This window comes from Betta splendens, chromosome 19 (genome assembly GCF_900634795.4).
Source record: "Betta splendens chromosome 19, fBetSpl5.4, whole genome shotgun sequence".
Lineage (NCBI taxonomy): Eukaryota > Metazoa > Chordata > Actinopteri > Anabantiformes > Osphronemidae > Betta > Betta splendens.
This window is the reverse complement of record NC_040898.2, coordinates 15,310,253-15,335,904: the sequence shown is the minus strand read 5'-3', so window position 1 is coordinate 15,335,904 and position 25,652 is coordinate 15,310,253. Positions and strand designations below refer to the sequence as shown.

General features: G+C 47.5%; 1 protein-coding gene across 16 annotated transcripts in view; it reads right to left on the bottom strand.

The window, feature by feature from the left end:
* Positions 1–186: 186 nt before the first annotated feature.
* srcin1b (SRC kinase signaling inhibitor 1b) overlaps positions 187–25,652 on the bottom strand; it is a 50,841-nt gene continuing 25,375 nt past the window's right edge. For 7 of the 16 annotated variants that reach the window (XM_029135480.3, XM_029135479.3, XM_029135477.2 and 4 more), the window contains 18 exons: positions 24,849–24,875; positions 17,680–17,881; positions 15,893–16,022; positions 14,736–14,907; positions 11,742–12,658; positions 11,570–11,659; positions 11,178–11,218; positions 10,937–10,960; positions 9,601–9,761; positions 9,346–9,521; positions 9,114–9,244; positions 8,460–8,607; positions 8,012–8,330; positions 7,544–7,886; positions 7,323–7,465; positions 6,534–6,683; positions 6,348–6,449; positions 187–5,703 (listed from right to left, as the gene is read on the bottom strand). In XM_029135480.3, coding sequence (XP_028991313.1) covers positions 5,551–5,703; positions 6,348–6,449; positions 6,534–6,683; positions 7,323–7,465; positions 7,544–7,886; positions 8,012–8,330; positions 8,460–8,607; positions 9,114–9,244; positions 9,346–9,521; positions 9,601–9,761; positions 10,937–10,960; positions 11,178–11,218; positions 11,570–11,659; positions 11,742–12,658; positions 14,736–14,907; positions 15,893–16,022; positions 17,680–17,881; positions 24,849–24,875 — 3,429 coding nt within the window. In that variant the 3' untranslated portion in view covers positions 187–5,550. Of the gene's footprint in view, positions 5,704–6,105; positions 6,249–6,347; positions 6,450–6,533; positions 6,684–7,322; positions 7,466–7,543; positions 7,887–8,011; positions 8,331–8,459; positions 8,608–9,113; positions 9,245–9,345; positions 9,522–9,600; positions 9,762–10,936; positions 10,961–11,177; positions 11,219–11,569; positions 11,660–11,741; positions 12,659–14,735; positions 14,908–15,892; positions 16,023–17,679; positions 17,882–24,848; positions 24,876–25,652 lie in introns of all 16 variants that reach the window. The other 9 variants (XM_029135476.2, XM_029135486.3, XR_003784042.2 and 6 more) reach the window with 8 other exon arrangements.

Sequence of the window (25,652 nt, the reverse complement as noted above, 5' to 3'; positions counted from 1 at the left end):
AAAGGACTTTCATTTGTCCGTGGGGAGGATTTCATCAGTCATTAGGGTCCACTCCTGCTGTCTGAGCAGCTACAGCAAATAGATGGAACCCGTTCTGCTCCCAGAGGCAGAAAATGTGAGCATGAGGATTCAACCACGAGCATCTTATGAACGCGGGCCTGCTGACAGACGAGGCGTTTACGTGCATCGTGTATAAGAGGGTCACCTTTATTGTCACAAAAACACAACAGGAACGTACAAAAGCAGCAACCTCCAGTTTTCTCACACAAAGCGGCAACGTTTACCTTCCATACACAAAGCTGCGCGTTGTTTTGCACTAAGTTGGTCTTTAGTTATACTGAATTGGTAATAGAATATCGTTCTTCGTCACAAGTCACAAACACGTACCCACACAGCAAGCATCACTCCCAGACAGAGGTTAGAACTGAAGGATCTCATAGTTAGAATACTTGTTTTTCTTCTTTCATCGGAGACAAAAGGGGCAACGCAATACAAAACCCTATGTTACTGTACAGTTGGTTTACTCTATCATACACTCACGAGTAGACACAGATCATTGACAGATATGAGCCGGTGCCGACCCAGCGTGCAGGTTTCCAGGAATGTTTACAGTATGCATGCCGTTTTGGATTCCTCCTTTTTTGTTCGACTAGAAAACTTCACATAAAATCAATTTCATTATAGATTATTTGGGTTTATATACATGATTTGAACATCCACAAATGATTTGGACAGTCACACATTCATCAAGAAACCAACAACAGTGTAGTGAGGGTAGTGTACGTATAATATCAGAGCTTCTCCATATTTACTATCAGACCATCACAGCCAGCTGGACAACAACAAAAGTGTGATCATGGTTAGCAGAAAAAATAAATCTGTAAAAGAAAAATAATTTACAGAATGTGTTACATGCGTATGAACTCTTCTTCACGTATAAAAATACAAAAAAAGCTTCTATAAAACATAGATGATGCTTCTTTTTTTACATGTTAATAAAACAATCTCTTCAAAACAAAAACTAAATGTTTGTATAATATACATACCATATATCTGTGGGGTGAATCAGGTTATACTTGTTTTATATTATATCTCAGACTACTAGTACATTCTATAAATGTGTTCACTACGCACTATTTAACTTCTGCCTGTGCTATAAATACTCTGACAGACTCATGTGATGGACTCTTCTTCTTTCACATCACACTTTGAACATTTCAGTCCAAACACTGGTTCACCTCCGTAAAGACTTCTAAACTGAAATGAATACGGGTTATTACAGAGGAGCAACAGATCCACACAGATACCACCCTGCGGTGACGACTGCAGTGTTCAGACACACGTCAGCCCATCAACGCACTCATTACTGTTCTGGTAAGTTTAACGTCAACGATTGTCAAAAACCCAAAACATCCTGATTTGCCTTTTGACTTTACTAGTTTTTTATGTAATTACTGTCAGTCCAGTGATTTAAAACAAGCGTCATTATTCACTTCTCCATGTTTTCTCCTCATCTGGTCTCAACGTGGCTGAATGTGTAGTCTGTTTAAACCTTCTCACTCTAGTCAAGAACAGTTGAGACATTTTTTCTGACAAACTGCATGTTGCTGAAAATATTGTAAAAAGCTTTTTAAAATGTGCAAAAACCTCCAATAATCTTGTACATGTTAAAGAAAGACAGCAGCGCCCTGTTAGAAGATGGTGGATTGACGATGGATTTGCAGTGTGTGTGTTAGAGTCTTGTGACAACCTGCAGGTCCAAAGCTACCTCCTAATCTTTACACAGAAGCCGACTCCTGCAGTCACCTGAACCTAAACCTTCCTACATTCGAGTAGAAAATAAACAAGCTGTGTCCAGAAGTGACCTGCTGCAGCTGGAGGGAGGGTCGTGCTGCTCAGATGTGGATAAAGGTGAAGGCCTCTGGGTGTTTTATGTGTTAGCATGCTCTGCGCTCTGCGTTTGTGTTTAAATGCAGCTTAGTTGAATTTAATGTAATGTAATTTTGAGGAGACTGGGTTTCAAAACGGCAGAACTTCAGCATCATGAAGAAGAACTGTCAGAATTTAAAGGAACAACATGCAATAAAGTAATAATGCCTCAGACAGCGATGCTTCGGGTCAGGTCAGACCCAGGTCAAATGTCTGGACCCAAAGCAGACTGTGCAACTAGGAGAGATGACTGTGATTCATTCATCCTCGCTGGTTTATGCTAATGGTTAATACTCTTCACCTAGTAACAAGGACAACACGCAGCAACAGCTCCTGCTGCTTGTGTCAGTCCTACGTATTGTTCCTTTAAAGTCACAGACAAACTCTTTACATTAAAAAGTCTTGCCTTCATGGCCTGAACTAGGATTTAGGAGTCCAACACCAGAATGATCCGAGTACTCACTCCTCACGTAATTAGTCCAGCTGAGACCTGACGGACCTGAGAAGCAGACAGAATGAAGGCAGCAAAGCAAGTGAGGGAGGAAAGGAAGGAAGGAAAGAAGGAAGACCAGCTCACAGACCAATGACGGGACAAAATGTCAGCAGCGTTTCTGCAGCGGCCGGTGACGACAGCTTATCTCTGCTGCCATAGCAAGCACAGAGGGAGAAACCAGGAGCAACGAAAGGTCAAAGAAACAGGGTGGGAACGTTTTTGAATGGAAACGAGAAGCAGTGAAAGGGGGAGGGGGGAGAAAAGAAAAAAAGACAAAAATCAAAATCTACCAACAGACAAATGTATTTCAAGTTATAAGGCGTTATCTGAGCATTTCTCTGGCCTCTGTGCTACCACCTCCTGATTGGATGGCAGCTTTGCTGCAGCGGCGTGCCGCTCCTCGTGTTTGTGGGTAGATGAGAGACGGGTAGAGAGTGTGTGTCTGTCGCTGAGCTGCAGACGAGCAGAAACGATGCCGTGATCACAGAGCTGCTCTGCTGTCACAGCTCTGGGACTGGAAATCAGCTTTTCTTCCTCAGAGTGACGCAGGAAGAGGAAGAGAAGAAGATGGGGGAGGACAGGAAATGACAGAGAGAAGGACATAGAGGTAGTAGCAGTGGAAGCAAGGAAAGAAGGAACAAGCAGGAAATGAGAGGAGCAAAGAGATACAGAGAACAGGGCAGATACTGAAGGTGGCATGAGAGGATGGAAGAACAAGACGAGGAAAGGAAACACAGAAGACAAGGAAAGAGGAGCAAACAAGGACAGAGTAAAGGACAGGACAAAGGTGGAGGCAGAGGAGACATGGACCGATGAGGACAGTTCGGTTTCTCTTTGTTAAGTTCTGGAAACGTTTCCACCCAACGGACCGAGTCTGGCTTTAATCCCCACAGTGGTGAAACACAACCACGTACCAGGACACCCAGTGGTGCCAGCGCCGCCCGACGGTGGGACCGGCACTGCACAGTTACATGACTGGAGCTCAGGTCCAGGGTAATGAATAAAGTGCCTCGCTGGCTTTGTCTGCTGTGGTCAGAAGACTGTCGGTACGTGACCTGGTGACAAGCAGCTCACGGGTCTGATGCCACTTTGACCTTTTCTTCATCTCTACTTCACTATGAGTGACACAAAGAGCAGATTTATAATAAGAATGAAGTAATAATGTAGAATTATCCTCATTCAGCCGAACTAAGCTCTGCAAAAACGCCTCTTCATAAAGAAGACACTGCGCCTTTCCATGACAGCGGATTGTTTGCAGTGACTGCAGCGCCTAGAGAAACGGTTGGCTGCACAAAAGCACCTAAGAAGACGTTCACGTCTTCTGAGCGTCTGCATCGTCTGTAACCGTGTTGAAACGAGGCGAACAAGGAGGAAGATTCACGCCTGACAACAGCTTAAGGAAAGCGTTTGTGATGACAAGGTGGTGCTTGGAGCCTCGGGGGGCGCCGCTTCATGTGTGGCTCTCAGGAACAAAAGCAGACGCCACCCGGACTTAAAGAGGAATCATGAACGTGCGGCGTCAAACTGCCAACTCAGCAGTGGGTGTCGTCTTCACGTTCTGGTGTCGTCAGCTGTTCCTGCAGCTGGACCGTCGTCTAAAAGCAGCTGTTAGAGTAGCACTGACCGACTCCAGGTCACCTTGGACCATGATGACTATGCTTATACTGCTGCCTTCAGGCTCTTCAGGTAATGGTCCCAGCGGAGGCAGAGACGCCTCCGTGGGTCACGTGCAGATCGGCCACGCTGGACGTGTTCTAATGGCCGTAAGAGCGTCCGCTGCTCTCTCTGCTCCGTCCCAAGCTCATGAAAGGGAAGGTTTCTAGGAGGCAGAGGCTCATGTGGCGTCATGAGCTACTTTTAAGGGATGTTTGGAAAAACAATCTGTAAATAGACCAATAAATCATGCACTGCATGTTTAATTGGCAAGTTCATTAATTAATCAAGCTGAAGTCCTGAAACGGTTCCAAGTGCAGCTCAGTAACTACAAAGACGCTCCCTTGGGTGCGTCATGGATTTCTCTTTCTGCTCTTCTTCATCGACCGTGGCCACTCGTGGGTCAGGGCTGCTTCCCACAGCGGGTCAGAGGCAGCTGGGAGCATCTGCAGGAGCAGATAAGCCGCATGGAGCTTTAACTTCCTGCTCACTCACACTAAGCTGCTGATTTACATACCAGGAGGCTTCACTGCGCTGGTGGTACAGCACAAGTTTCAGGGGCTTCTTCTGCCTCTAGAATATTCATGTGTATTTATCCTATATGATAGAAAATGACTACAGGCGCTGGACCCGTCAGCTCAGCTGTGCATCCTGAAGGTACTGACCACCATGACAGCAGCTGCTTGTGATGTTCTGATCGTCGCGTCCTTCACCGCTTCTTCTGTTAGATCGCTCCACTTTTTTCTTCTTCTTTACATTAGTTTATTGCACAGTAAACTGAAGAGCTTCACAACAAAAGCATCTTTTTACGCCTGACCTCTCGCTTCACTCTTGTCATTCTGCATAACTAGCAGTGGCATCCTAGCTTTAAAAGGCCATTAAGTAAGCTGGCTTAATGGAAGGGCCCCGTGGCTGCAGACCTTCCATGGTGTAATATCAGCCAACTGAAGCTGCAGCGCCTGCTAACCTTGAGATTTAAAGGATGAGCAATAGAGAGAGAGCAGCGTGAGGTTATTACTGGGTGAGCAGAAGGCGAGATGATGAGGAGGATTCAGAGACGCTATGTGACTGGATGATGGTGAAATATCATTACATTGACCTTGAGAAGTGAAATCATTCCGTGGCATTTTTAAAAGATGTGGCACAATGTAGGCAAATCTGAATAGATGTAATAGACTAAGCTCATTTAAACCAGTCACAAGTACCACCAGGATTTCTTTTTCAAGAAATCAAAACATTAACATACTTTTATGACAAAACTCTCTATGCAAGCTAATGTAGGTTAGATCCAGAAACTCAAATGTCAAGACGCACATCAAGAACTGGTTATAAACGAGGGTTCTGTCGGTGGCTCCCCTCTGGGTTTTGTGTGGTGTCGTCTGCTGGCGGGGCCTATACAGTTTTTCTGGTGCAGCAGAAGTCACGGGAACCTCGACTGGAGTGGCAGCAGAGAGCAGACGAGGCATCGGGGGCTGTTAGAAGTGGAATACCTGCTGCTGGCCCTGGACTTTGGGTACGTCCTCTTTCTGCTTGCGGCCTTTGGGCCTCTCCAGGCTGCCCTGCTGCAGGTGTTTGAGCCTGGCTGCGACGGTGGGGCCCTTCAGTGGCCCTGGAGAGTTACTGCTGTTCTGTGGGAGCCAAGAAAAATCACATTTACAGACCTGTGACTTTGGGTCTTACTTTGGGTCTTGTCCTTGAGATTGACTCTTAAACACTCAAACATACATTGTGCTCTCTGGTTTTAATTTTAATGATAAAACTGAGTTTCTGCACTTTAAAGAAACCACATGACTGAGGAGAAAATATTATTAAAACCTTCAGAGAAAATGTCTGTGTGCAGCCGTGACCCTCTTCCTCCTAACTACCTGCTCAGCGCAGAGTAAACTCCAACAAAACCAAGACCTTTGTATTTAGCTCAGTGCGTCTGCAGTCACTGCACTTCAGGACATCGACTGCAAGCTTTTATTTTCACACTTCAACAGTAAGATCAGAGCCAAGAAAAGGAAGGAGAGAGAAGTTCTGTAACAGACCTGAAGCCACACTATTGCATGCAAAGCGGCACCGTAGCCACAGGACGAAGTTACTGAGGAGCCGTGACGATTCAGGAAATAAGGCTGAAGCTGCAAGGCGTTAAACGGTGGTCACTGTCTGGAGTGAGATGAGCATCTACCTTCTAAGACAAAGGTGTTGGCTCCGTGTTAGTCATTAAAGGTGGCAGTAGAAGATAAAAGTGGTCAGAAAGAGGGGCAGAGGCCTGTTGGTTTCCATTTACCTTTCTGCTCATTGGCCCAGAGCTGCAGGGGGGGGCGGCCGTGGCCTTGGGTGGGACGCTGTACCGTTTATTACAAGCATTTACAGGAGCTCTCTGAAATATCTTTGACCAGTAGTGTTAAATTGTGGCATGTTATCACACTGATCAGTGCAATATATCTTACTCAAAGCCCAATGGATCGCTTACCTCCAGCTCAGCAATGATCTTCTCTTCATCGTCCTCGTCCTGAATGGCCGACGCTGCAATAACAGGCGGCGTGGAAGCGGGTCGAGGGATGTCGCAGGGAGTCCGCCTCAGCTTCACCAGAGTCTTGGGCAGGTCACCATCCTCCTCCATCTACAGGCAACATATTGACATTAACCTGTTCAGTCTGTGTGTGAAAACGGTGGCGTGAAGGACAACAGTCAAATAAAATCACCTTTTAATGAAGTACCAGATTAATTAAAAAAAGAATCCAGACTAGACATGAGACGCCATTGAGCCAGTGACCTACTGCTCACCTTAAGGATTGTCTCTTAAGGAGGATGCTTCCATTACATAAGCAGCATTATCCACAGTTCACATTATTCACATAATTCAGTGCGTTGTTTTTCAAATACTTCTTGTACAAACCTTGGACTCAGCGTCTGTGTGATTGACCTGTTGAAGAAAATCTAAAGGAACGACTTGACACTATTCAACCAGAATGATTCACTGTCCCTCAGGAAGCCTTTGAGTTGCCTGTTAAATCAATGCTGAGAAGAACATGAGGCAGTTCTACTCCTTGAGTTTGTGCAAAGAGGCAGATCAGGGAGATTTCAGGGCAACAGCAAACTCGAACGTGCCCCCAGTGAACAGGAAGCCTACCTTATAGTGCATATTGGCTTTTTAAATGTGGGTCACAATCCAAGAAATCCTCACCGACTTGAGTCGAATGCAGCAGGGAGTTAAATAACGACACTCAAGTCTCCACTTCCAGAATAAAAGCCGTTTCACCTTCAGGTTCTTGCTGGTGACGATGACCTCTCCGGTCCGGTTGGTGGTGAGGCCATGCACTGAGGGAAAACTTCGGCGAGGAGGAGGTGGTGGTGGAGACTTGGAGGGTTTCTCTGTACGATACTTAGCCACGTTTAGATCCACTGTAAACAAGTAAAAACTCTTCACATATTGTGCGTAAAACCGTGCAACGCAACCTGTGAACTGAGGACTCCACTCACCTGAAGCTCTCGGGGAGGAAACTCCTTCCATGCTGTTTAGCTTCTGGGCAGCTAGTTGGACTTTTCCAGGCTGCTGGTCGCTGCTGGGCGTGGTTGTGGTCATAGTGGAGGCCGTGGTGCCAACGGTTCCAGCTGCAGGACAAGCAGCACTTGTAGAAGTTATTGGGATGGTAATCTGGGGCTTGGGGGGCACCGCAGGTTTGTTGATGTGCCTGGCAGCAAAGTCGAGGTCGGGAATGGCCTTCATCAGCTCGGCCTGGGTCTCCTCCAGCAAGCGATTGATGTCCTGGGCGCTGAACTGGGTCAAACTGGCCCGCTTCTCCTCCCAGTCCCGCTCTGCCGCCTGACACATATACACGTACAGTAAAATGACCTCCAAGACCCAAACTAACAACATGACAGACAGCGCTGCCAGTTTACAGTTTATTAAGGTTTCATCTGCAAAGGCATAAAGAAACAGCTGATTACCAGCCTGACTTCGGCTGACACAGACTTATCAGCAGGGCGCCGACCCGGCAGCTCATCCAGAACTCGATTCCTGAAGCTCATGGCAGGTTGGATGTCCTGCTCGGGCCCTGAGACGTCGACGTCACTGGCCGACATAGGCATCCAGTTGGCCAGGCCGGCACCGGTGCTCAGGTCGGAGAGGCTGAGGGGAGGACTGTTCAGGATGTCCAGGTCAGAGCTGCGACTCATGTCTGTCGTCTTTGGAGTTTGGATGAGGTCTTCAGGACCCTTCCACACGCCTTCGGTGACTTGTCTGTACATACAGGAGGGATACAAAACACTACAATACACACAGGACACCAGGAAAGTGCTGGAGAGTGTTAGAGGTACAATCTGGAACCCAGGATAACTCATCCATAAGCTTTTGTTCACGTTACAGGGAGGTTTGGGGCATGCTTGCTACGCGTACCTGCGCAGTGTGCTGAGCGCGTCCATCATGGTGTTGCAGCGCTTCAACAGCGCTTCCAGTCGATGAGGCTCCTCCTTCAGGAACTTCACAGCTTCCACCTCCACCCTCAGCACCACCCGCATCTTACTCTGCAGACTGGGGAACTGGTCTGGATCGGAGGGAAGAGAAAGGGCGGTGTCAGAGGGACGCAGCACAGGCTCTACGGAGAACAGGCTAACGAGGACCACCAGGCTACATATTAATATAACGAGGCCCCTCGGAGCTTCCCGGTGTCTAATTAATATTCAAGACAGATAGTAGAAGTACACAGGTCAAAGTAGCAGGACAAGTAGCTATGACCAGAACTTGGGGGGGTGTTAATTAAAGTCAAAGTGGATTCATAAATATTCATTTCTGACTCCTGTGTTAAACAAGTGACAGACACGTTCTGTAGCACTATTTAAATTACAACTGCTGCATTTAGCTGCACTGAATCTACAGTTTTTACTTGTGTGTTATTATGCAAATGTACTTGAACCACTTAGCCCTAAATCTGGAGTAATTAAAAGGAGTCAGAGATTAAAACGCGCTGAAGAGGGAAACATGCCATACTCAAACTAATTTTGAAAATAGCTGGAGATGGTGCTGTCACTGAGGTCCACAGATGCGCCTTACTTTTGAGCTCAGTGAGCGTCTCTCCCAGCAGCCTCAGCTCTTTGCTCTTCTGTTCCACGTCCTGCTCAGTGACCAGACCGTGATTGACGGCCAGGTTCCGCTGCAGCTCCTCCACAGACTTCTCCAGGTCACTGAGGGGGACGGGGTCACAGATTCCCATTACACCACATGCAGCAGATAATACATACAGTACATATTACAGTTTGTGTGCTGCAAATGAAGCAGGACTCACTGCAGCTGCTGGATGAGCAGCTCCTCCTGGTTGAGGTACTTCAGTCTCTCCTCCTCCACTAGGAGGCGCTGTCTCTGGAGCGGGTCCTCCTGAGTGCGCATGGCGTCCAGCATCATGAGGCTGAGCTCCGACTCTGTCTGTCTAAGCAGGGACAGGACCGTGTCCTGGTTCTCCAGCTGCGACACAACCCCACATCTTTACATGCCAGAAATGCACACTTTGTCAAGACGTGGATGTGAAGGAATAAAGAGGCACCTGCATGTTGCGCAGCTGCGACAGCTGTTTGCGCAGCGCGTTGGTGTTGTGCTGCAGGCCTTGTAGGTGGAGCTGCATTTGCAGGCGGGACACAGTCACGGGCTGGTTGGCCCCCGAGGACGGAGGCGGCATCAGGGCCAAAGGAGCCGACGGTGTCAATGCTACACAAAGAAGAAGGATTAAACACACATAACTTTATATGAACCTCATCTCTGCTTCTTTTAGTACAAACAAAAGCTGAAAGACGTTGTCCCGAACATCTCACTTATGATTTACATTGAGCCCATTCACCAGAAGGAACAATTGGACAGAAAATCACTGCAGTTCAGGAGAAGGTCTCTCTGTGCCACAGGTCTAGACTGTACAGGGATGAGATGAGACGACGAACAAGGTCAAAGGTGGAAAGACAACAGTTCCACTAAACGGTGAGTCCAGACAGCCTCCAACTCCAAAAGCCCTTGTTATGACAGTGACTGCTATGCTGTGACGTTGGTCTGAGTCACACGCATCATGCACGAGACAAAGGGAAGTTAACAGATGACAATCACTAACAGTGGTTTTATCAGTTGCATTTCAAAGTTCATCTAACTAACACCTCGATGCGACACGACAACCTCCAACAAGTTGAAGGTGAGTCCTAGAAACGAAAGCCTCTCGTGGCCCCATCTCCTTCTGGGTAAGACTGTGTTTGACCCTGAATCACTGCATTTTTACAAAGCTTCTGAAAATGTCTTTCTGTGTCTTCATCTGTTCAGAGGAACCAGACAAATGTCCCGATCTTAACTGGGAGCACAAAGACAGTCTGCAGATAAGAGTTTGAATCAATCTGTTAGTGGGTGAGGAAGAATGCATGTGACATAAAGATAAGTATCTGACAGACACAGTAGCAAGTTTTAAAGCTGGAGAGTCTGTGGAGCTTTACAAAAATGAAACGCTCAAAAAAAAAACTACTACAAAAAAATTTAATTCAATCTGTAAAAGACCAGGCTTATCTAGGATTTGACATATGATCAGGTTTTCCAGTTAGAAGCAGATAACAACAAAACATTAAAATCCCCAAACCTCCTCTGGGAAACTGAATCAAGAGAAATTAATTTTATTTCTTACTCTGCTTATAGCAACACTAGTCATTAGTGGCATAAGATGCTTTCACAACTAGGAAGTGTTTGTTTCTAATAATGCAACTCAGATGGCGTCGTACACAAAGCGACAGGGGAGTGAAGAACCCCAGCTGAAAGGATGACACTCCTTCAGAATGACACACAGGGACCCAGTCAGAGGAAGAACACAAGTGGGAACAGGGAGCAGACACTTCAGGGACACATTCAGTAGCTACCTGTCTTTTTTTTAGTTCGTCCAGCTAAAACAAGAAGCATTAGCAGCAGTTACACAACAGCAAAAGCAGCAAGAGCCGACAGACAGTGAGAAGCTGGCACAGACAGCCATTACGCTCACACGTGAGGCAGTTTAGGAATTATGCGGAGAAAAAAAAAGAGCAAAAGAAAGAGCTAATTTATGTGCCTATCAAACAGGCAGCGGTGGGAAGAAGACAGGCAGGTGTTAAGGCAGAGACTTACTGTCGGTTCCTGAGCAGTCGCTGGCTGACTCCATCTTCTCCCTGCAACGAGCAACGCATAAATCACTCACACACTAAATGAATGTGCCGCTTCCTGCTGTACTTAAACTGCTGCTGGTAGATGTGACCAACAGTTTAAAAGGTATTAGACATCAAAATAAAGTCTGAACAGTCCCATGCCTGAAAAACAGGTTATAAAAACTAATGTTTAGTCTTGATGGCTGCATCTGCCCATAAATGTGACCCACTGTACAACTACTGTTCATCTGTGTGTGTGTGTGTGTGTGTGTGTGTGTGTGTGTGTGTGTGTGTGTGTGTGTGTGTGTGTGTGTGTGTGTGTGTGTGTGTGTGTGTGTGTGTGTGTGTGTGAGAGGGGGCCTCTCCCTCTCTTACGGGCTTTCTGGCTCGGGTGCTCTGCTCAGAACCCTCTGCAGCAGCCCCGTCAGGCTGGCTATCTGCTTCTCCATGGCCTCCATACGCTCCCTGGAATCACACAACAAACATGGAGGAAATATAAACAGCTGTCCTTTAAAGCTCAGCAATAATGAGGAAAGTCACCCTGTACCTGGTCTCAGTCTCGTTCCCCAGCAGAGGTGAACCATAGCCGCCGCTGCCCACACCCTCCCCTCCAGCGCTGGCCATTAGGCAGAGCTGCTCAGAGGTGAGACCCAACCCAGGACCTGGGCCCCGGGCTTTGGGGCTGTCCCCGAACACAGAGGAGGTCACAGAGTCCCTTCTCAAACTCTGCCTCCCGGGGGAGCCGCGAGCGGGCATGGTGCCTGCGTAGGAGTCCCTCATGTCCGGTATCTTCTGTGGGGAGGAGGGGGGTGGAACCCGCAGCCCCATGGCCAACATGGAAGCAGCGTAGGCGTCATTATAAAGTGGTCCTCCTGGCCTGTAAAGAGCTCCAGTCTCCATCAGCTCTCCTTGTAGAGCGGCTGCTGAATAGGAGGTGAGTGAACGCACTGATCCGGCGCCTACTCCTCCCCCACGGCGGTACAAGGAGCCATAGGGGTCAGCTCTGGCTGGGAGAGGGGAGTGAGGGCCTCCTGCGAGACTCAGTCGGCTTGTATCCGGACCCAGAGAGTAGGGGTCTGCGTAAATCCCACCACGATCGTCCCCTCGCAGCAGCACCATGCTCCTGGATCCCCCCACCTCATCATCAGGTTTCACGTCCCTGCGCTCCAGGATGGCGCTGGAGGAGGTGCAGAAGGCCGGCTGGGTGTGGTGGGGCTGGTGGAGCTGTGGCTGCTGGTGGGGGGAGGAGTGGTGGGACTGGGAGTGCGGGTGCGGGTGTGGCAGGGAGTGGGTGTGCGGGGGCCCAGCGTAGGACGAAGGCCTGCCCCCGCTGTAGAGAAGGCGAGCGCGGGATGGCGAGCCCTGGGGAGGAGAGGCGGAGGAGGACGAGTGCTGGGAAGACATGGGTGGGTTGGTGAGGCGGCGGGTGGGCGGCGAGTCCTGAGGCGCGTAAACCATCTCCCTCTGTGAGCAAATACAGACAGATGAAACCGCTTGTGAAAGTTCATGGAGGAAAGTCAAACATCATCCCTGAGCTGAAGCTGCTCCTTCAGTGGGTGAATGAGTGGATTACTTTATATATTGTAGGTACAGGAACGAGGCACTGCAGCTTTCTGTTACACTGCACAGCAACTCACAGATGCTGCTTCAAGATAGACTTACGTCTGTCATTTGCCCTTTAAGTGCCTTTTAAATTGGACCTGAAAGCTCACTGATAGACAGCCCACAAGAAGATAATCTTTAGGCGTCAGTCCCAAATGACAGAGAGACAGATGAAGCAGCAGCGTAGCGAGTTTAAGTCAAGCGTGTTGGAGAAAAGCAGGAGAACACAACAACAACGCTGTAATTGCTAATGACGCACATGGCTATTTCCTGGAGACAATGCAAATTGAAAAAACAATATTTCCACATAATAACCCTTAGGCCTCGTACAACAACACCCCGTGGACAGCCTCACAGCAGAATAATGACTCTAGTGCCATCGTCTTCTGTCCTGTATCTTAGCAACAGCCTCGTATTCACACCATTCTTTAACCACACTGAAGACGGTCAGACATCTCATTCCACCTACAAGACCCCTGAAGTCAAAGACATCTTTTTCAAGTTTAGTGCCAAAAGCTTAGTCTCTAAGCGAGAAAAAATCTGCCCATCAATCTAACCCTTAACCATGATCTGTCCTCCACTCAGCCTTCACTGGACCTCAGGATTCCTGATTATGCCTTTGTGATCTGCAGTGAGGGAGTAATCTGGGTTCAAGCACACGCACACACGCACGCACGCACGCGCACACGCACACACACACACACACACACACACACACACACACACACACACACACACACACACACACACACACACACACACACACACACACAGTCCTTCACCTTGGTAGCAGCAGGATCTGCCAAAGCACCTCACACATAAAAGTCAAGGTAAGTCTGGAGGATGGAATAGGCTGTAAATGCTGGGAAGACTCCAGAGCTGTGCACAAGCTGAAGGCAGCCAACGATCCCACGGAGGGGGAGTCGGACCTGCTGACCTCCAGAACATTGAACGGCTGTGAATCATGCAGAACGCACATAGGCATGTACACAAAAGGACCAGTCTGTTTGACTGGTGGCAGCTCCCTGCTGTTGATAATACTGGCTTCATGTTGGACGTTCAGCATGCGGACACACTTCCACATAGCTACTTTGCTGAAATACAATTTATCTAGTTTATAATTTTTCAGTCTCTAAAAGCTGCTAAATTACTGCTTTCCCATTTTCATAATCACAGTGTAATTAGGCCACAACAAAATGCAAGGTCTTGTACTGCAAAACATTAGGTGCTGCTCATTTGCTCCAGCTGTAACCACGAGCATGAAGCGCTAATGATCATGTTAATCAGGCTGATGCCACAGTTCTTCCACCAGCAGCTGACTGACACATGAAGACCAATCCAGCCCATGCTCATCAATAAGCTGCTAGACAGGAAACAGATAGAAATAAAGTGAGGAATAAACACTTAACACTGAGCTTAAAGATACTAAAATCCAACATTTGGAGTCCCCACAGATAAACACCACTAATTGTTCTAAGCAGTAGATGATTCTACTCCTACTGCAACAATGCAAGTCTGCATCTGTGACCCAGTCCTCAGATGAACCGGCGTCTCAGAATAGCACGTACTCGGATGTGTTTTCACAGTCTTTTGGGCGTCCAGCCCAGTCAGCACCAGTGAAGGACTGGCTCCGGTCCAAACACAGTAACGTCACATGACTCAGTGTCGGAGAGTGGAGGAGAATAACTTTCATTTGGACACATTATGCAAGAGGTGTTTGTAAGCAGAGAAATAAAGTCAGTGTTATGTGGAGGATTAATTCTGGTTGGTAACACTTTTTAAAGATGTTTGCTGCCATCTGTCACTGCCAGAAAAAGCAGAGACAATTAACTGGTAGTAGGAAAAGATGTGGCCTCCACAAAGCGAACAGAACCAGTACAGTCTAACTTCCTTCTCGTTTGTGACAGGACGTCTGTGGACGCGTCGCTAACACACGTACCCGCAGGTCTCCGTTGGCCAGGTGTGGGTTGTGGTGTCCGGGGTAGGTGCCGTAGATGGGCTCTTTGCAGTAAATCTTAATTACGCACCGGTCCTGAACGTCCCGCGGGTCCTCCAGCTCGTAAAACACATTACGGGTCTCATCTTTGATCAGCAGAGCTGTGCTGGGAGACCTGAACATCAATAGTCATCAAAACAAACAGAGACAAAAAAAGTGCATGCACAGGGGGTTTCAGCACCTAATACACACTAATGACCAGTGATGAGCATACACTTACAGGCTGCGTGAGTCTTACAGAGCTCAGAGTAAAAAACAAGCCAACAGCAATATCATATTCAGACAGACCTGCTGACAATAACAAAGTGAATTGTACATATCGCTGAAAAGCACATTATACACAAATCTATAATTAAACACCTTGATAAAAATGCCCTTTGATTCTTCACACGGTGCTGTTTGACCCAAGTGTAAGAGTGGGTATGGGCACACAAACACGCTGAGAGATCAGCCTCTGAAGTCTGAGTTTCAAAGCCGACCTGAACTATAATTAAATTCGGCTAAAAAATTGATGGTATTTGGTTTTGATGAGCAGCTTTTTTCACGCTGGTGCTGTCAGTTGCTGACTCCTCCATCCATGGGTTTAGATCTCAGCCAGCTTCCATTTAATCAAATACATCCCCGGAATTGTGTTGTCGGTAGCTTAGGTGGAGGTGCTCTGTTTCTGGCAGAGGCAGTGTATTTAGGTGGATGTTGCTGTGTCTGGTACAGGCAGCTGATGATTGGATAGAATCCTGTCAGGCCTCAAACCAGCTTTGCTTCTATTAGAGGCTCAGCTTGAAGGGCTACTCTGTGTAATAACTGCTGTTACTTAATGTAAACTGGACTCCCATAGGCTTAACCACTGCAGCTCTGTTGTCTTTGTCATGTAGTCATGAATATTAAATGTAGCAGGCTTTGTGTGTATGAAGAAGCTCAAAATGGGATCTTCATTAGCAAAAGAACAACAAGTGTAGTAGAGAAGTAGGACACTGCTCAGGTAAACTAATCTATGAAGGAAATATCAGAAGCTTCAATTATTCCTCACATGTTTACACTGTTTACTGCATTATTGATTGATTTGCTTCTAAACAGAAGGCTTCGTCCACTGAGTGCCGTACCTGAGCATGGCCATGGTGAGCCTCTGGGGGAACATGTGCACAATAAGGGCCCTTAGCGTGTCCAGGCTGGTCAGCTCGTGGGTCAGGTGCACCCGGCGCGTCTCCTCCCCAAGCTGGAGGAACAAGATTCCTGCATTTATGGATGGGGAGGAGCAATGAGGGAGATCCACGACGGATGAAAGGAGTTGGTGATGAGGACAGAGTAGACAGAGTTTTCATTTAAAGCAAGGTCAGTCTGATTCATGGGGGCTGTGTACATACAGGATGTGCAAATGCTTTTACTTGTTTACAAGTTAGACTGAGGCTCTAATACACATATCAGGTCAAATATGGCAAATAACTACAAATAACTGATAACACCTTAACAAATACATGAGCTACACCTGGTTTTACGTTACGCCATTTAAATATCTCAGTTTCATGTGAAATTAAAGTTTTTAGCCTTCAAAGAGCGGGTCTATGTGACATGTACAGTACAGCTAAATAACTTTTTCTTTTTTACAGTTACATGATGAATTAAGTTTTATCTGCAACAAGCCACGACAAACTCCATCAACACTAACAGCAAATCCCTGTTATGCTGCACCACTCCACCCTCCTCTCATATGCTGCAGGAGGAAGGTACTCTAGGAAGCACGACTTCACTTGCTGCCAAAGCCATTTATCAAACGCGACAGGTAGCTCGGCCGCATCGTTGGGAAACATGAGACAGCTCTGTTCAGATTCAGTTCCTATAGGCAGTGGACCCAGGTCTGACTTCCTCTCGACACTCGAGGGGCAGTGCCAGGTTTACTCGATTAACACTTGATGCCTACAGTCAACTCTGATAAGTCACTCACTGCAAGAGGACAGTCACATGTGAGGCGTCATGTTTACTACAGCTTGTCAAAAACATCACACGTCGTTAATAGATCAGATGTGCAGGCAGGTCTAGTGCTACCGACTCTTAACGTGTCAATCAAACGGATGCTGTCACCAGCCTTTGCTCCAGTAATCACAGCTGACACATTAGAGGGAGGAGATGACATTAAGTCAGACTGACCTGTGAGCGCGGAGGCGCTCGGTCAGGAGGGAGGCTCCACACTATGCAGCTAAAACCCTATTAGTTATGAATTCCCAGCATCTCGGTAAATATCAGCCTGCCATGTTGTCTGTGTGTACAAACAGCCGCGCTGGATCTCAAAATGGCTGAACTGATGTCAACAGAGATGAGTGATGGAAGATGAGGAGGGCTGAGCGTGGCTCAGGAAGAAGTGTCAAGCGCAGACACTGGCGCTGTCGCCTTGGATCAGTGTTCACCACATGTGAAACGGTCGTAGGCAGGAAACTCAACTGAGCTCATATGCAATTTAAGTAAGAACGGTGCCGTTAGATCTGTGTTACCTGAGTACAAAATCGATTTATTAACTCATTTGTTGAAAATATTTCAACTGATAAAAAATACGTTAGACTATTACACCTGCTGCTGCTTTGACAAGACCTTCTGCTCCCCTCTTAACGCTAGACCAGGGGTGAACAACTCTGGTCCTAGTCAGCTGCTGATTGACTGAACACTGGTCAAGGTGATCAGTATTAGCTGGGACAGGGAGAGTTGGAAACCAGCCGGACTGTGGCTCTCGAGGACACCTCTGATATAGACTGAGACACGGAATCCATGCGTTACATGCTCTGCTCCAGAGAGCTGAGCTGCCCCCCTCTGTTTATCTACTGTACAGAGCATGAAGGGTCACAGGCCGCAGCCCAGCAGAGCGTAACAGAGCGGGCTATTCAAGCAGCGCTGGACTGACCTGGTGCCCGGAGCTTGGCCTGACTGGACGATCTGGCCAGCGGCAGACTCTGGCGAAGACGGTTCATCCGACTAAATCCAATGGGGATGTCGGGCTCGGACATGGTTTCCAGGTTTTCAGCCGAGGCAAAGGAAACCCTGCTGGCCTGGTCGGCGAGAGCCGGCTGCGTGGGGCTGAGTCGAGTCACGCGCGGCGTGCGAGTCTGTAAGACACACGATAAGAACAGATGAAGACATTCCTGTAAATGAACTGCAATACACACAAAACAACTTGAGTGAAACACATCCACATCCAAGACACAGCAAAGCAGTTGTAACGAAAAGCTTTCAGCAAACAAGCACAGACAAAACAAATGGTTGACTACACAGAGAGAAGCCGCTACATCCTCCCCGACCAACACAGGCTGAATCCTCACGATAAACTCCAGCCTCACAGCCAGGCTGGTTAAATGAACCGACAGATGCACTGAAGTTCAGAAACAAGAAGACAAACTGAGAGGAGACCAGAAAGAGAGTGTTGTAATGCTAATGACCACGGCGCTGATCACACGCGGTCACCTGTCCAGTGCAAACCACTGCAGAGCCCAAATTGTGAAGGAGCCCTCATTAGAGCGGCACCAGGAGCTGCTGCAGCAGGTTGGCTTTTAATGAATCCTTCCTGACAGGCATTTTCCAACCCAAAGAATCCAGTAATGAGCTCCCACAGTGCTGTGTGAAGACGGCCTCCATTGACTCGTGCGTCTTCGCTGCGTCTTCACAGACTACGCGGGGCTGTTTGACTGGAGGCTGCAACAAGCTAGGAGCATGCAAGCATGGCAGCCAGCCGAGCATGTGTACAGCAACATGCAGAGACGCTACCAATCCCGTCAGAGGACATTACCATGAAGGATTAACACATGCGTACAGTCCGCGGCATCACGCTCTCTCGGGGCTGTGTGTGCTGACAGTCCCACCCACATGCGCCCACACTGACAACAGCCCCACACATTATGTGTGCTGCCGCTCATATGTTTGGAGATTTATGCTCCTGGAGCGAGTCTGTCAGCCACACGTCGCACACCTTCTGCCTTCAACCACGCAGCAATCAAGCTGCGGAGGGGGAGGGAGTTTGTGTAGTGAACAGGGACGAGGAGAATTAAAAGGCAGATCTGAGGAAGGACACTGCTCTGCTACACAGGCTTTGTTCCTCAGGTTAAAACAGAGGCATATTATTTCCACAGTAATGGTCAATAAACCTTATCGCAGGGTCTCAGTGGACCGCCTCCCTTTCACGCTCTCCTAGCCATTACTCACAACAGGAATGATGCAGCTGTCATCTCAGAGCAACGCTGGCTACAGAGATAAGAAACGACAGGACACACAACCATGACGATTTAATTCACAACACAAATCACGGCAAAAGTAATGATTGACATCATTTCTATCCTGTGGGAAAGCTATTCCTCAATTGCTCCTTGCCTCTATTGCAGCCATGTGAGAAATGGCTTCTGATGTGTAATCTAATAACATAAATAATCATCAAGCGTTGACTCAGACCGGCTTCAGACTCTACTGAACCTGAGGAGGCAGCAGGGATAGTTTGGGTAAATGCATGAGCCCAGTAGCTACAATACAACAGGGCATGAACCCAGAGCCTGTGGGTCTTTGTTAATTACCACATAAATATCATATATATTTTTCTCTCATATGGAGTAATCAGTGATGCTCTGCAGTACATGACGTCTGAGGCAGCTGAACAGTGTGTAACTACCGTATACAATCAAGTACAAGTTAAACATCCAGGAGTCTCTAATGAGTCGAATATCTCCAGTAATGAACAGTCCGGAGTAAACAGCCTGCATGAGTCAAATAACGATTAACAGAATCTATATCACATCTCAAACTGAACTATGACCGATGTTCCAAGTTTCCAGTAATGACTTCTATTATTCATCTTTTACTGCTAAAGTGAATTACATAAATATGGAGGAAGTGCTCCTTTGTTGGGAGAACCTACAGGTTTTAAATCCGTCTGTAAACAAACGCCCCTGCCTCATGACTTCACTTCATGCTCTAAGGTTCAGGTTTTCATTTCATCACCATTTAATTTAAGCACTGTCTGCACTGCCGACCTTACCTCCACCGCAAGCATCTTTAGAAGATTCAAAGCAGAAGTAGAGCCTCAGTGCTAAACATCCACGGTTCAACCTGCATCAACTCTGGAACAGCAGCCAGCAGTGTCCTTTGCTGGGTGTTTTCCACCAGCTAATGCTCGGGGCCTGATTGACAAGGCAGCTGTGCGCAGCTGTTCCACGCAGCTGTCTCACCCCTGACTGAGACTTCATGGGTATAATCAGTACACACCGTGGCAGTGTGAGTGCCCGTATCCATACAGTCATACAGACGCACTTTGTCCCAGACCATAATATGTGGCCTACGCCATGCAGCCACTGCACAACGGACACATCCTGACAAAAGCAGCCAGAGGGAAAACAGGTGAATGAGGCGAGGAGCACACATGACACGTCTTAGCCACAGTCTCAGTCCGTTCCCCACTGAGCGGCTCTAATGGAGCAGCCAGGGGTTAATTACCCGCTCAAGGGCGCTTGTTTTGAAGTGAGAGGGGGGATCAGTTGTTCACTTCCCCGCTGAACTAGCGAGTCAGCCCTCATGTTTTCTACTGGAGTCTGGTTTGACCTTGGCTGGATCATACAGTATGTACACATTTGTTTAGCCACGTCTACAGCCTAACGCAGTTCCCCCATCACCCCTGTGTTACTTCAGATATCCGGCCAACAATGACAGATTATGGTCGTTCACATAAACCTAGAGGGAACATCCATCCTTTTATGGCTTTCCACCAACGGTGGCCTTATTAACGTGTAGCCTGCTAAGCTAACCTTGCAGTGTTGGCAGAGGGCTGTGAAGTGTCAATAAGTGATTCTGGCCACGTGCCTCAGCACAGCGCCAGTCGGGGAACGCTGCAGCAGTTGGCCTCCTAAGCCTTTAGCGATGGAGAACACTCCCGCTCTTCCCACTCAGATTGGGGAATAGCGATTTTCCACCGAGCATCATATCAACGGCCAAACAGCACAAGGACGACAAAAGCAGTTGCCTGAAAGGGTTAGTGTTGAGCTAGTAGCTCACTGAGACAAATGTGGAAGAATCTGGGGACGTAAGACACATCAACCACTGACATGTGTTTCGCAAAGCTCCCAGAAATTTCACAAAAATCATTGTTGTAAGGTTTAAATGAATGAACAATCACATCGGCAGCAATGTACTGTACGCGATGAGCTACAGTAAGCTACAGCCAAATTTAAAAAGGTCCACACAGCTTGTTTTTGTTGGTAAAAGTCTCCTCGGTAGGATCCTGCTAATGAAGCTTTCTGCCTAAAGACCCAATATCTTACAGTTCAAACAGCTGCATACTGTCTGTGTGCAGCTACTGTACAGTTGTGGTGTAGCTTTACATACTGTACAGTAAGAGCACACACCATTGTGAATGATAATTAGGAATTCCTCTGCTTTGTCTCTATGGTTACCTTTACAGGCAATATGCCCCATTATAAAGATGGCTGCCTAATAACGCAACAGGATCCCCTTCCTCTGTGGTACATCTCTCCAAACACAACACTGAGGCTAGAGAGAAGACAATGAGCTGTGATTACTTTGGCCACTTCAGACAGCAACACGTAAAATGCAGCATTAATATTTGTATAAGGGAGGCAGCGCGAGAGAGGATTCTGCAGCTCTCTGCTCCATTGTCTTTCTGACAGCTTCAGCAGCAGCAGCAGCAGTCTCCAACTGGTGTTTGAAACCGTGTTCCCCAATATGCAAAAGCTGACGTTTCTCTGTTTAGAGGGTGTGAGGCGAGTGTAGCCGTCCATATTCACTGCCAAGTGTACAGTGTGTGCGCGGAAACGTGTGGGTGCTCGCCTCCAACGCCAGCGTTTGCTAATCTGTGATGTGTTTCTGCAGCGGGGGTATCACCCTTTACTTGTGTGTGCATTTACTGAGCTGGCAAACCCATGAAACATCAAAGGGGACCAGTGGGGGACTATTAAACACACACACACTCTCGCACATGAGCACAGCAGTGCACTGCTGCAGGGGCTTCTATTGCATCAGAAGAGGAGGCGAGACTCGACGACTCCCTGAAAGAAGGGAGAGCGATAACCAATCCTGTAGGAGCTGCAGAGCAGCAACAAATAGGGGCAAGGCAGGAAGAATGTGTGTCACCAGCTAAACACGTAAGGAAACTGCTGCTCCTGCACATGTCAAGGAGGAGGTTCCACACTGAAGACAGGCTAAGACTCTGATGCTGTTATAATACTGCTGCTCCACTGTGCTGAAAGATGGATCGCATTTGTAGTCTTTCTACGGTCAAAACGGACAGACCCTTCCCTGTCTGACTAAACACATAAATATTCAAAGAGCCGATGATGCTGTGGTGTCAGGCTCCTAAAATATAAACAACTGCAGTTTTTTTAAGTCATTACAAATTCTAAATGTCCCGCCTGGAGGTTGAGCAATGCTGAGGCTCCAGCTGGTCTGAAGTCACGGCGAGGGAGAGGAATCACATACGCGAGGATAAGCTCACCACTGCCCAGCTGCTATGGCCTGGACCCACAGAGCCGAGCAAACCCACGTCAGCCAGGTGAGAAGCAAGGCTGGATGTCAGTCCGCTCAAACACTGGCTACACGACACGAGCAGCGAATAAAGCAGGCAGCAGAGCTCTAAGACTCTACAGCGGCGGTTCTTTCCTTCAACCCATTCCCAGTCCGTCTGCAGCCGCCATCACACAGCTGCAGCCACAGCACAAAAACATGCATCATTCATTAAGGCGTGTTTGCGAAACTACAGAGCATCAGCCTCATCTACTTGACAGTACAGACTATTCTGTGCTACCAGATACTTTACATTTCATTTCAGAAGCAGCAGGTCCTCTGTTGCTCAGCTTCGGGAAATCCTTCAGCAGGTGTAGTCGCTGTATCAGCAGTAGCCTCAGAATATCAAGTCATTTCATGGATCAGATGCGGTGAGTTGCAGTAAGTGCTGAGGTTAGCAGACGCTACAGTGCAACTGTCCACAGGCTCTGGCACAGTCGGGGTCAAAAGGCTGCTTTCAATGAGCAGAATGTATTCAGGTCAGGGAGCATGTTTCACAGCCTTACATTCGTTCAGCTGGGAAGGAAACACAAGCTGGGATCTTAGGAGGAAATCACGGTTCTGCCCTGATTTAGCTTCATTTCCCTACAGCAAACTACAGACAGCCATTTTGGGGCATGCTGTCGCTCAATTGAAGTCTTTGGAGTTTTTAGGCTTAAATGTTCAGATCTCATATTGGAGATTTATGCCTCCACTTCTCAAATTGTCATGACACATAGTTGTTGCTTCAGCACAAATGCAGCTCACACGTGTGCATTAATCCAAATCCTAATGCGAACGTTTACCTGTCATAATCACACATAGGCGCACACAACAATAACGGGTTAGTCACAGTAATTGGTAGAATTACATCCTCCCTCAGTGAATCACAGTGTAGCGTGAGATTAATTAGCTGAAACTCTGTAGCTGTGTCTGGGCTTCATCTGCAAAGTGATCCTCAGGGGTTCGTGTGCAATTCAACCCTAGCTTCTTCAGTGAATCCTTTCCCCAGTAACTAGTAAGTTACAGCTCCACGGTGGTCATTTTGAGACACGTACATCCCATATAAAACTAAAACACTGGACCCAGTCTGAGTCATCGCCCTCTGCATTGGCCTTTTCACATTACCAACTATCAGGTTCCTCAGCTTGGAAACTTGAAACTTTCTGGTAGAGCCAAAGCCACAAACTAGCAGGAGAGAGAGCACGAAGCTGGCAGAGACTGATGCCACTAATGGATTCGCATTCACACATTAACTTGTGCATTTCACATTTCAGCGCTTTTCACATCCCAGCTTCGCCAGTGAACTTGATAGAGTCTAACTCCGACTGACACAAGGTTTCATTCTGACGTTCAACGCGGGCACATGTTCAGAAGCTTCCTGGAAGCGAACCACGCAACAGTGGAGGCTTAAAATTGGCTCCAGTTAGAATCTCCACTCCCACATTTTCTGTCACTGGCTAAAGTGAGTAATGCAGGTCCACTGTCACAGTCTCCATTGCTACAGCCAGGACTGCTCAGAAGACCCGTCCATCCATCTGCTCATCCAGGACCGGGTCACGGATGGGGGGGGGGGGCATCTAGGGGCAAAAATACAGTCCCTAACGTTATTACCATTTATCCAGTAACTGTGGAAACCACAAATGTCAACATCATACGGTCTAAAGCCATGACAGAAGTAGACGAGGGAAACCTTTGACCTGCTGCTGCTTTGGGAAATGCCAGAGGACCACAAACGCAGTAGGATTCATCCTGTGGGTCCCACGCACGTCTGTACAAATGCAGCAAAGCACTGCTTCAAGTGCAGATTCTTCAGGTAATGTCTAAGAGTTCGGGGTTAAGTGCCCGTCTCAGAACAGCTTTCCTGCACAATTGGCACATTACAGTCCGAACACCGTCTCCTGGTGCCCCTCAGTAGTTAGGACACCTCCAGGTCTCTTAGTGAAGAGAGGAGAACAGCCCTCAAGTTCAAAACCCTGGTAAATTGCTCCTACTGACAATTCAGCAGCCTGACAATTCCTGGACAGTCACCATTAATTTTGTACTCTGCCTGATTGTAAATGCTAAAGAGTCCCAACAACATGGATCACGAACACAAAGAATGAAATGTCCCAATAACCAGCTCTGCTGATTGGAACCTGGCTCTGACTCCTAGTGCACCAGACTGTCAAAGCTAATGGCTTCTGACAGCTTTCTGTCGCCACTTTTCTGGTTCCAGCACAAAAACGTAACATTTCTATTCTCAGTCCTGCCAGCGAAGCTCAAACTGGCCTTTTCTTACCAGAACATCAGACGACCGCCTGAACTGTGGCCATGACGAGCTCTTCACCCTCACAGAAGTAAGGAAAATCAGCAGGAAACCTGGACTGTACGGGACAGAAGCCATGTGTGTCATGCAAATGTATCACACAGTAAAACAGCAGAAGACAAAGCAACATGTGACAAACACTAAATGTAACAGGAAGAGGCATGCGAGAAGAAAATGTCATTGTGCTACAGAGACCCACACAGAGGCACAAAACAAACAGCTTTGGCACTGACCTTGAAGCTCCAGTAGTTTGGTTGTTGCTGGAGGGAGTTGAAGAAAAACAAAAAAGGGACAGAGGAAGGAAAGAAAGAGAAAAAAGGATCAAGTGTGAGACATTTCCTCATGAACCAACAATGGCCACAATGTCTGGACACGATACAGGACAGAAAATGCTGCTGAGTTTCCGTCTCAGGATGTCTGGTGCAAAACGGTTTGATCGTGTCACCACTTTTCTTATAATGTCCACAAATGGAAGTAAAAAAGCTGCTTCAGCAAACAAACCAATAAAAAGTGTTTTTCTTTTTTACAAATTCGTTTTAATGCAACAGTGATAACGAGCTAATCATCGCGAACGTGGCCAGATTAACTTGGACTGTCCTTCAACGCCACCATGATGGGACTTTAATTGCTTGTAATTACTTCTCATCAATTAATCAAATGTTTACCATGACTTCCCATATGAACAAACACACACACACGCCCACACTAACGATGGACTGCGGCCGCAGGCAGCTCTCTCCCTGGATGCCGAGCTGCCTGGCATCGACCCAGGAGCAGGATTTAAGGTCAACGTACTTCTGATTCTTCAAGTTACAAGCAGCTGAGCCTGTATCTGTATCACTGGCCCTGGTAAAAAGGCTTTATATGTAAATTAAATTTGGGCGGCACTGAAGAGGAATAATATTATATGTACTGTATGAGGCTTTAGACGCAAAAAAATACTTGTTACTAGTATGAAGCCATCTCATTTGGTCTGATGATATCCTGGATGAATTAAATATCCCCTGTAACTACATCTAGACAAAATGCTAAACAGT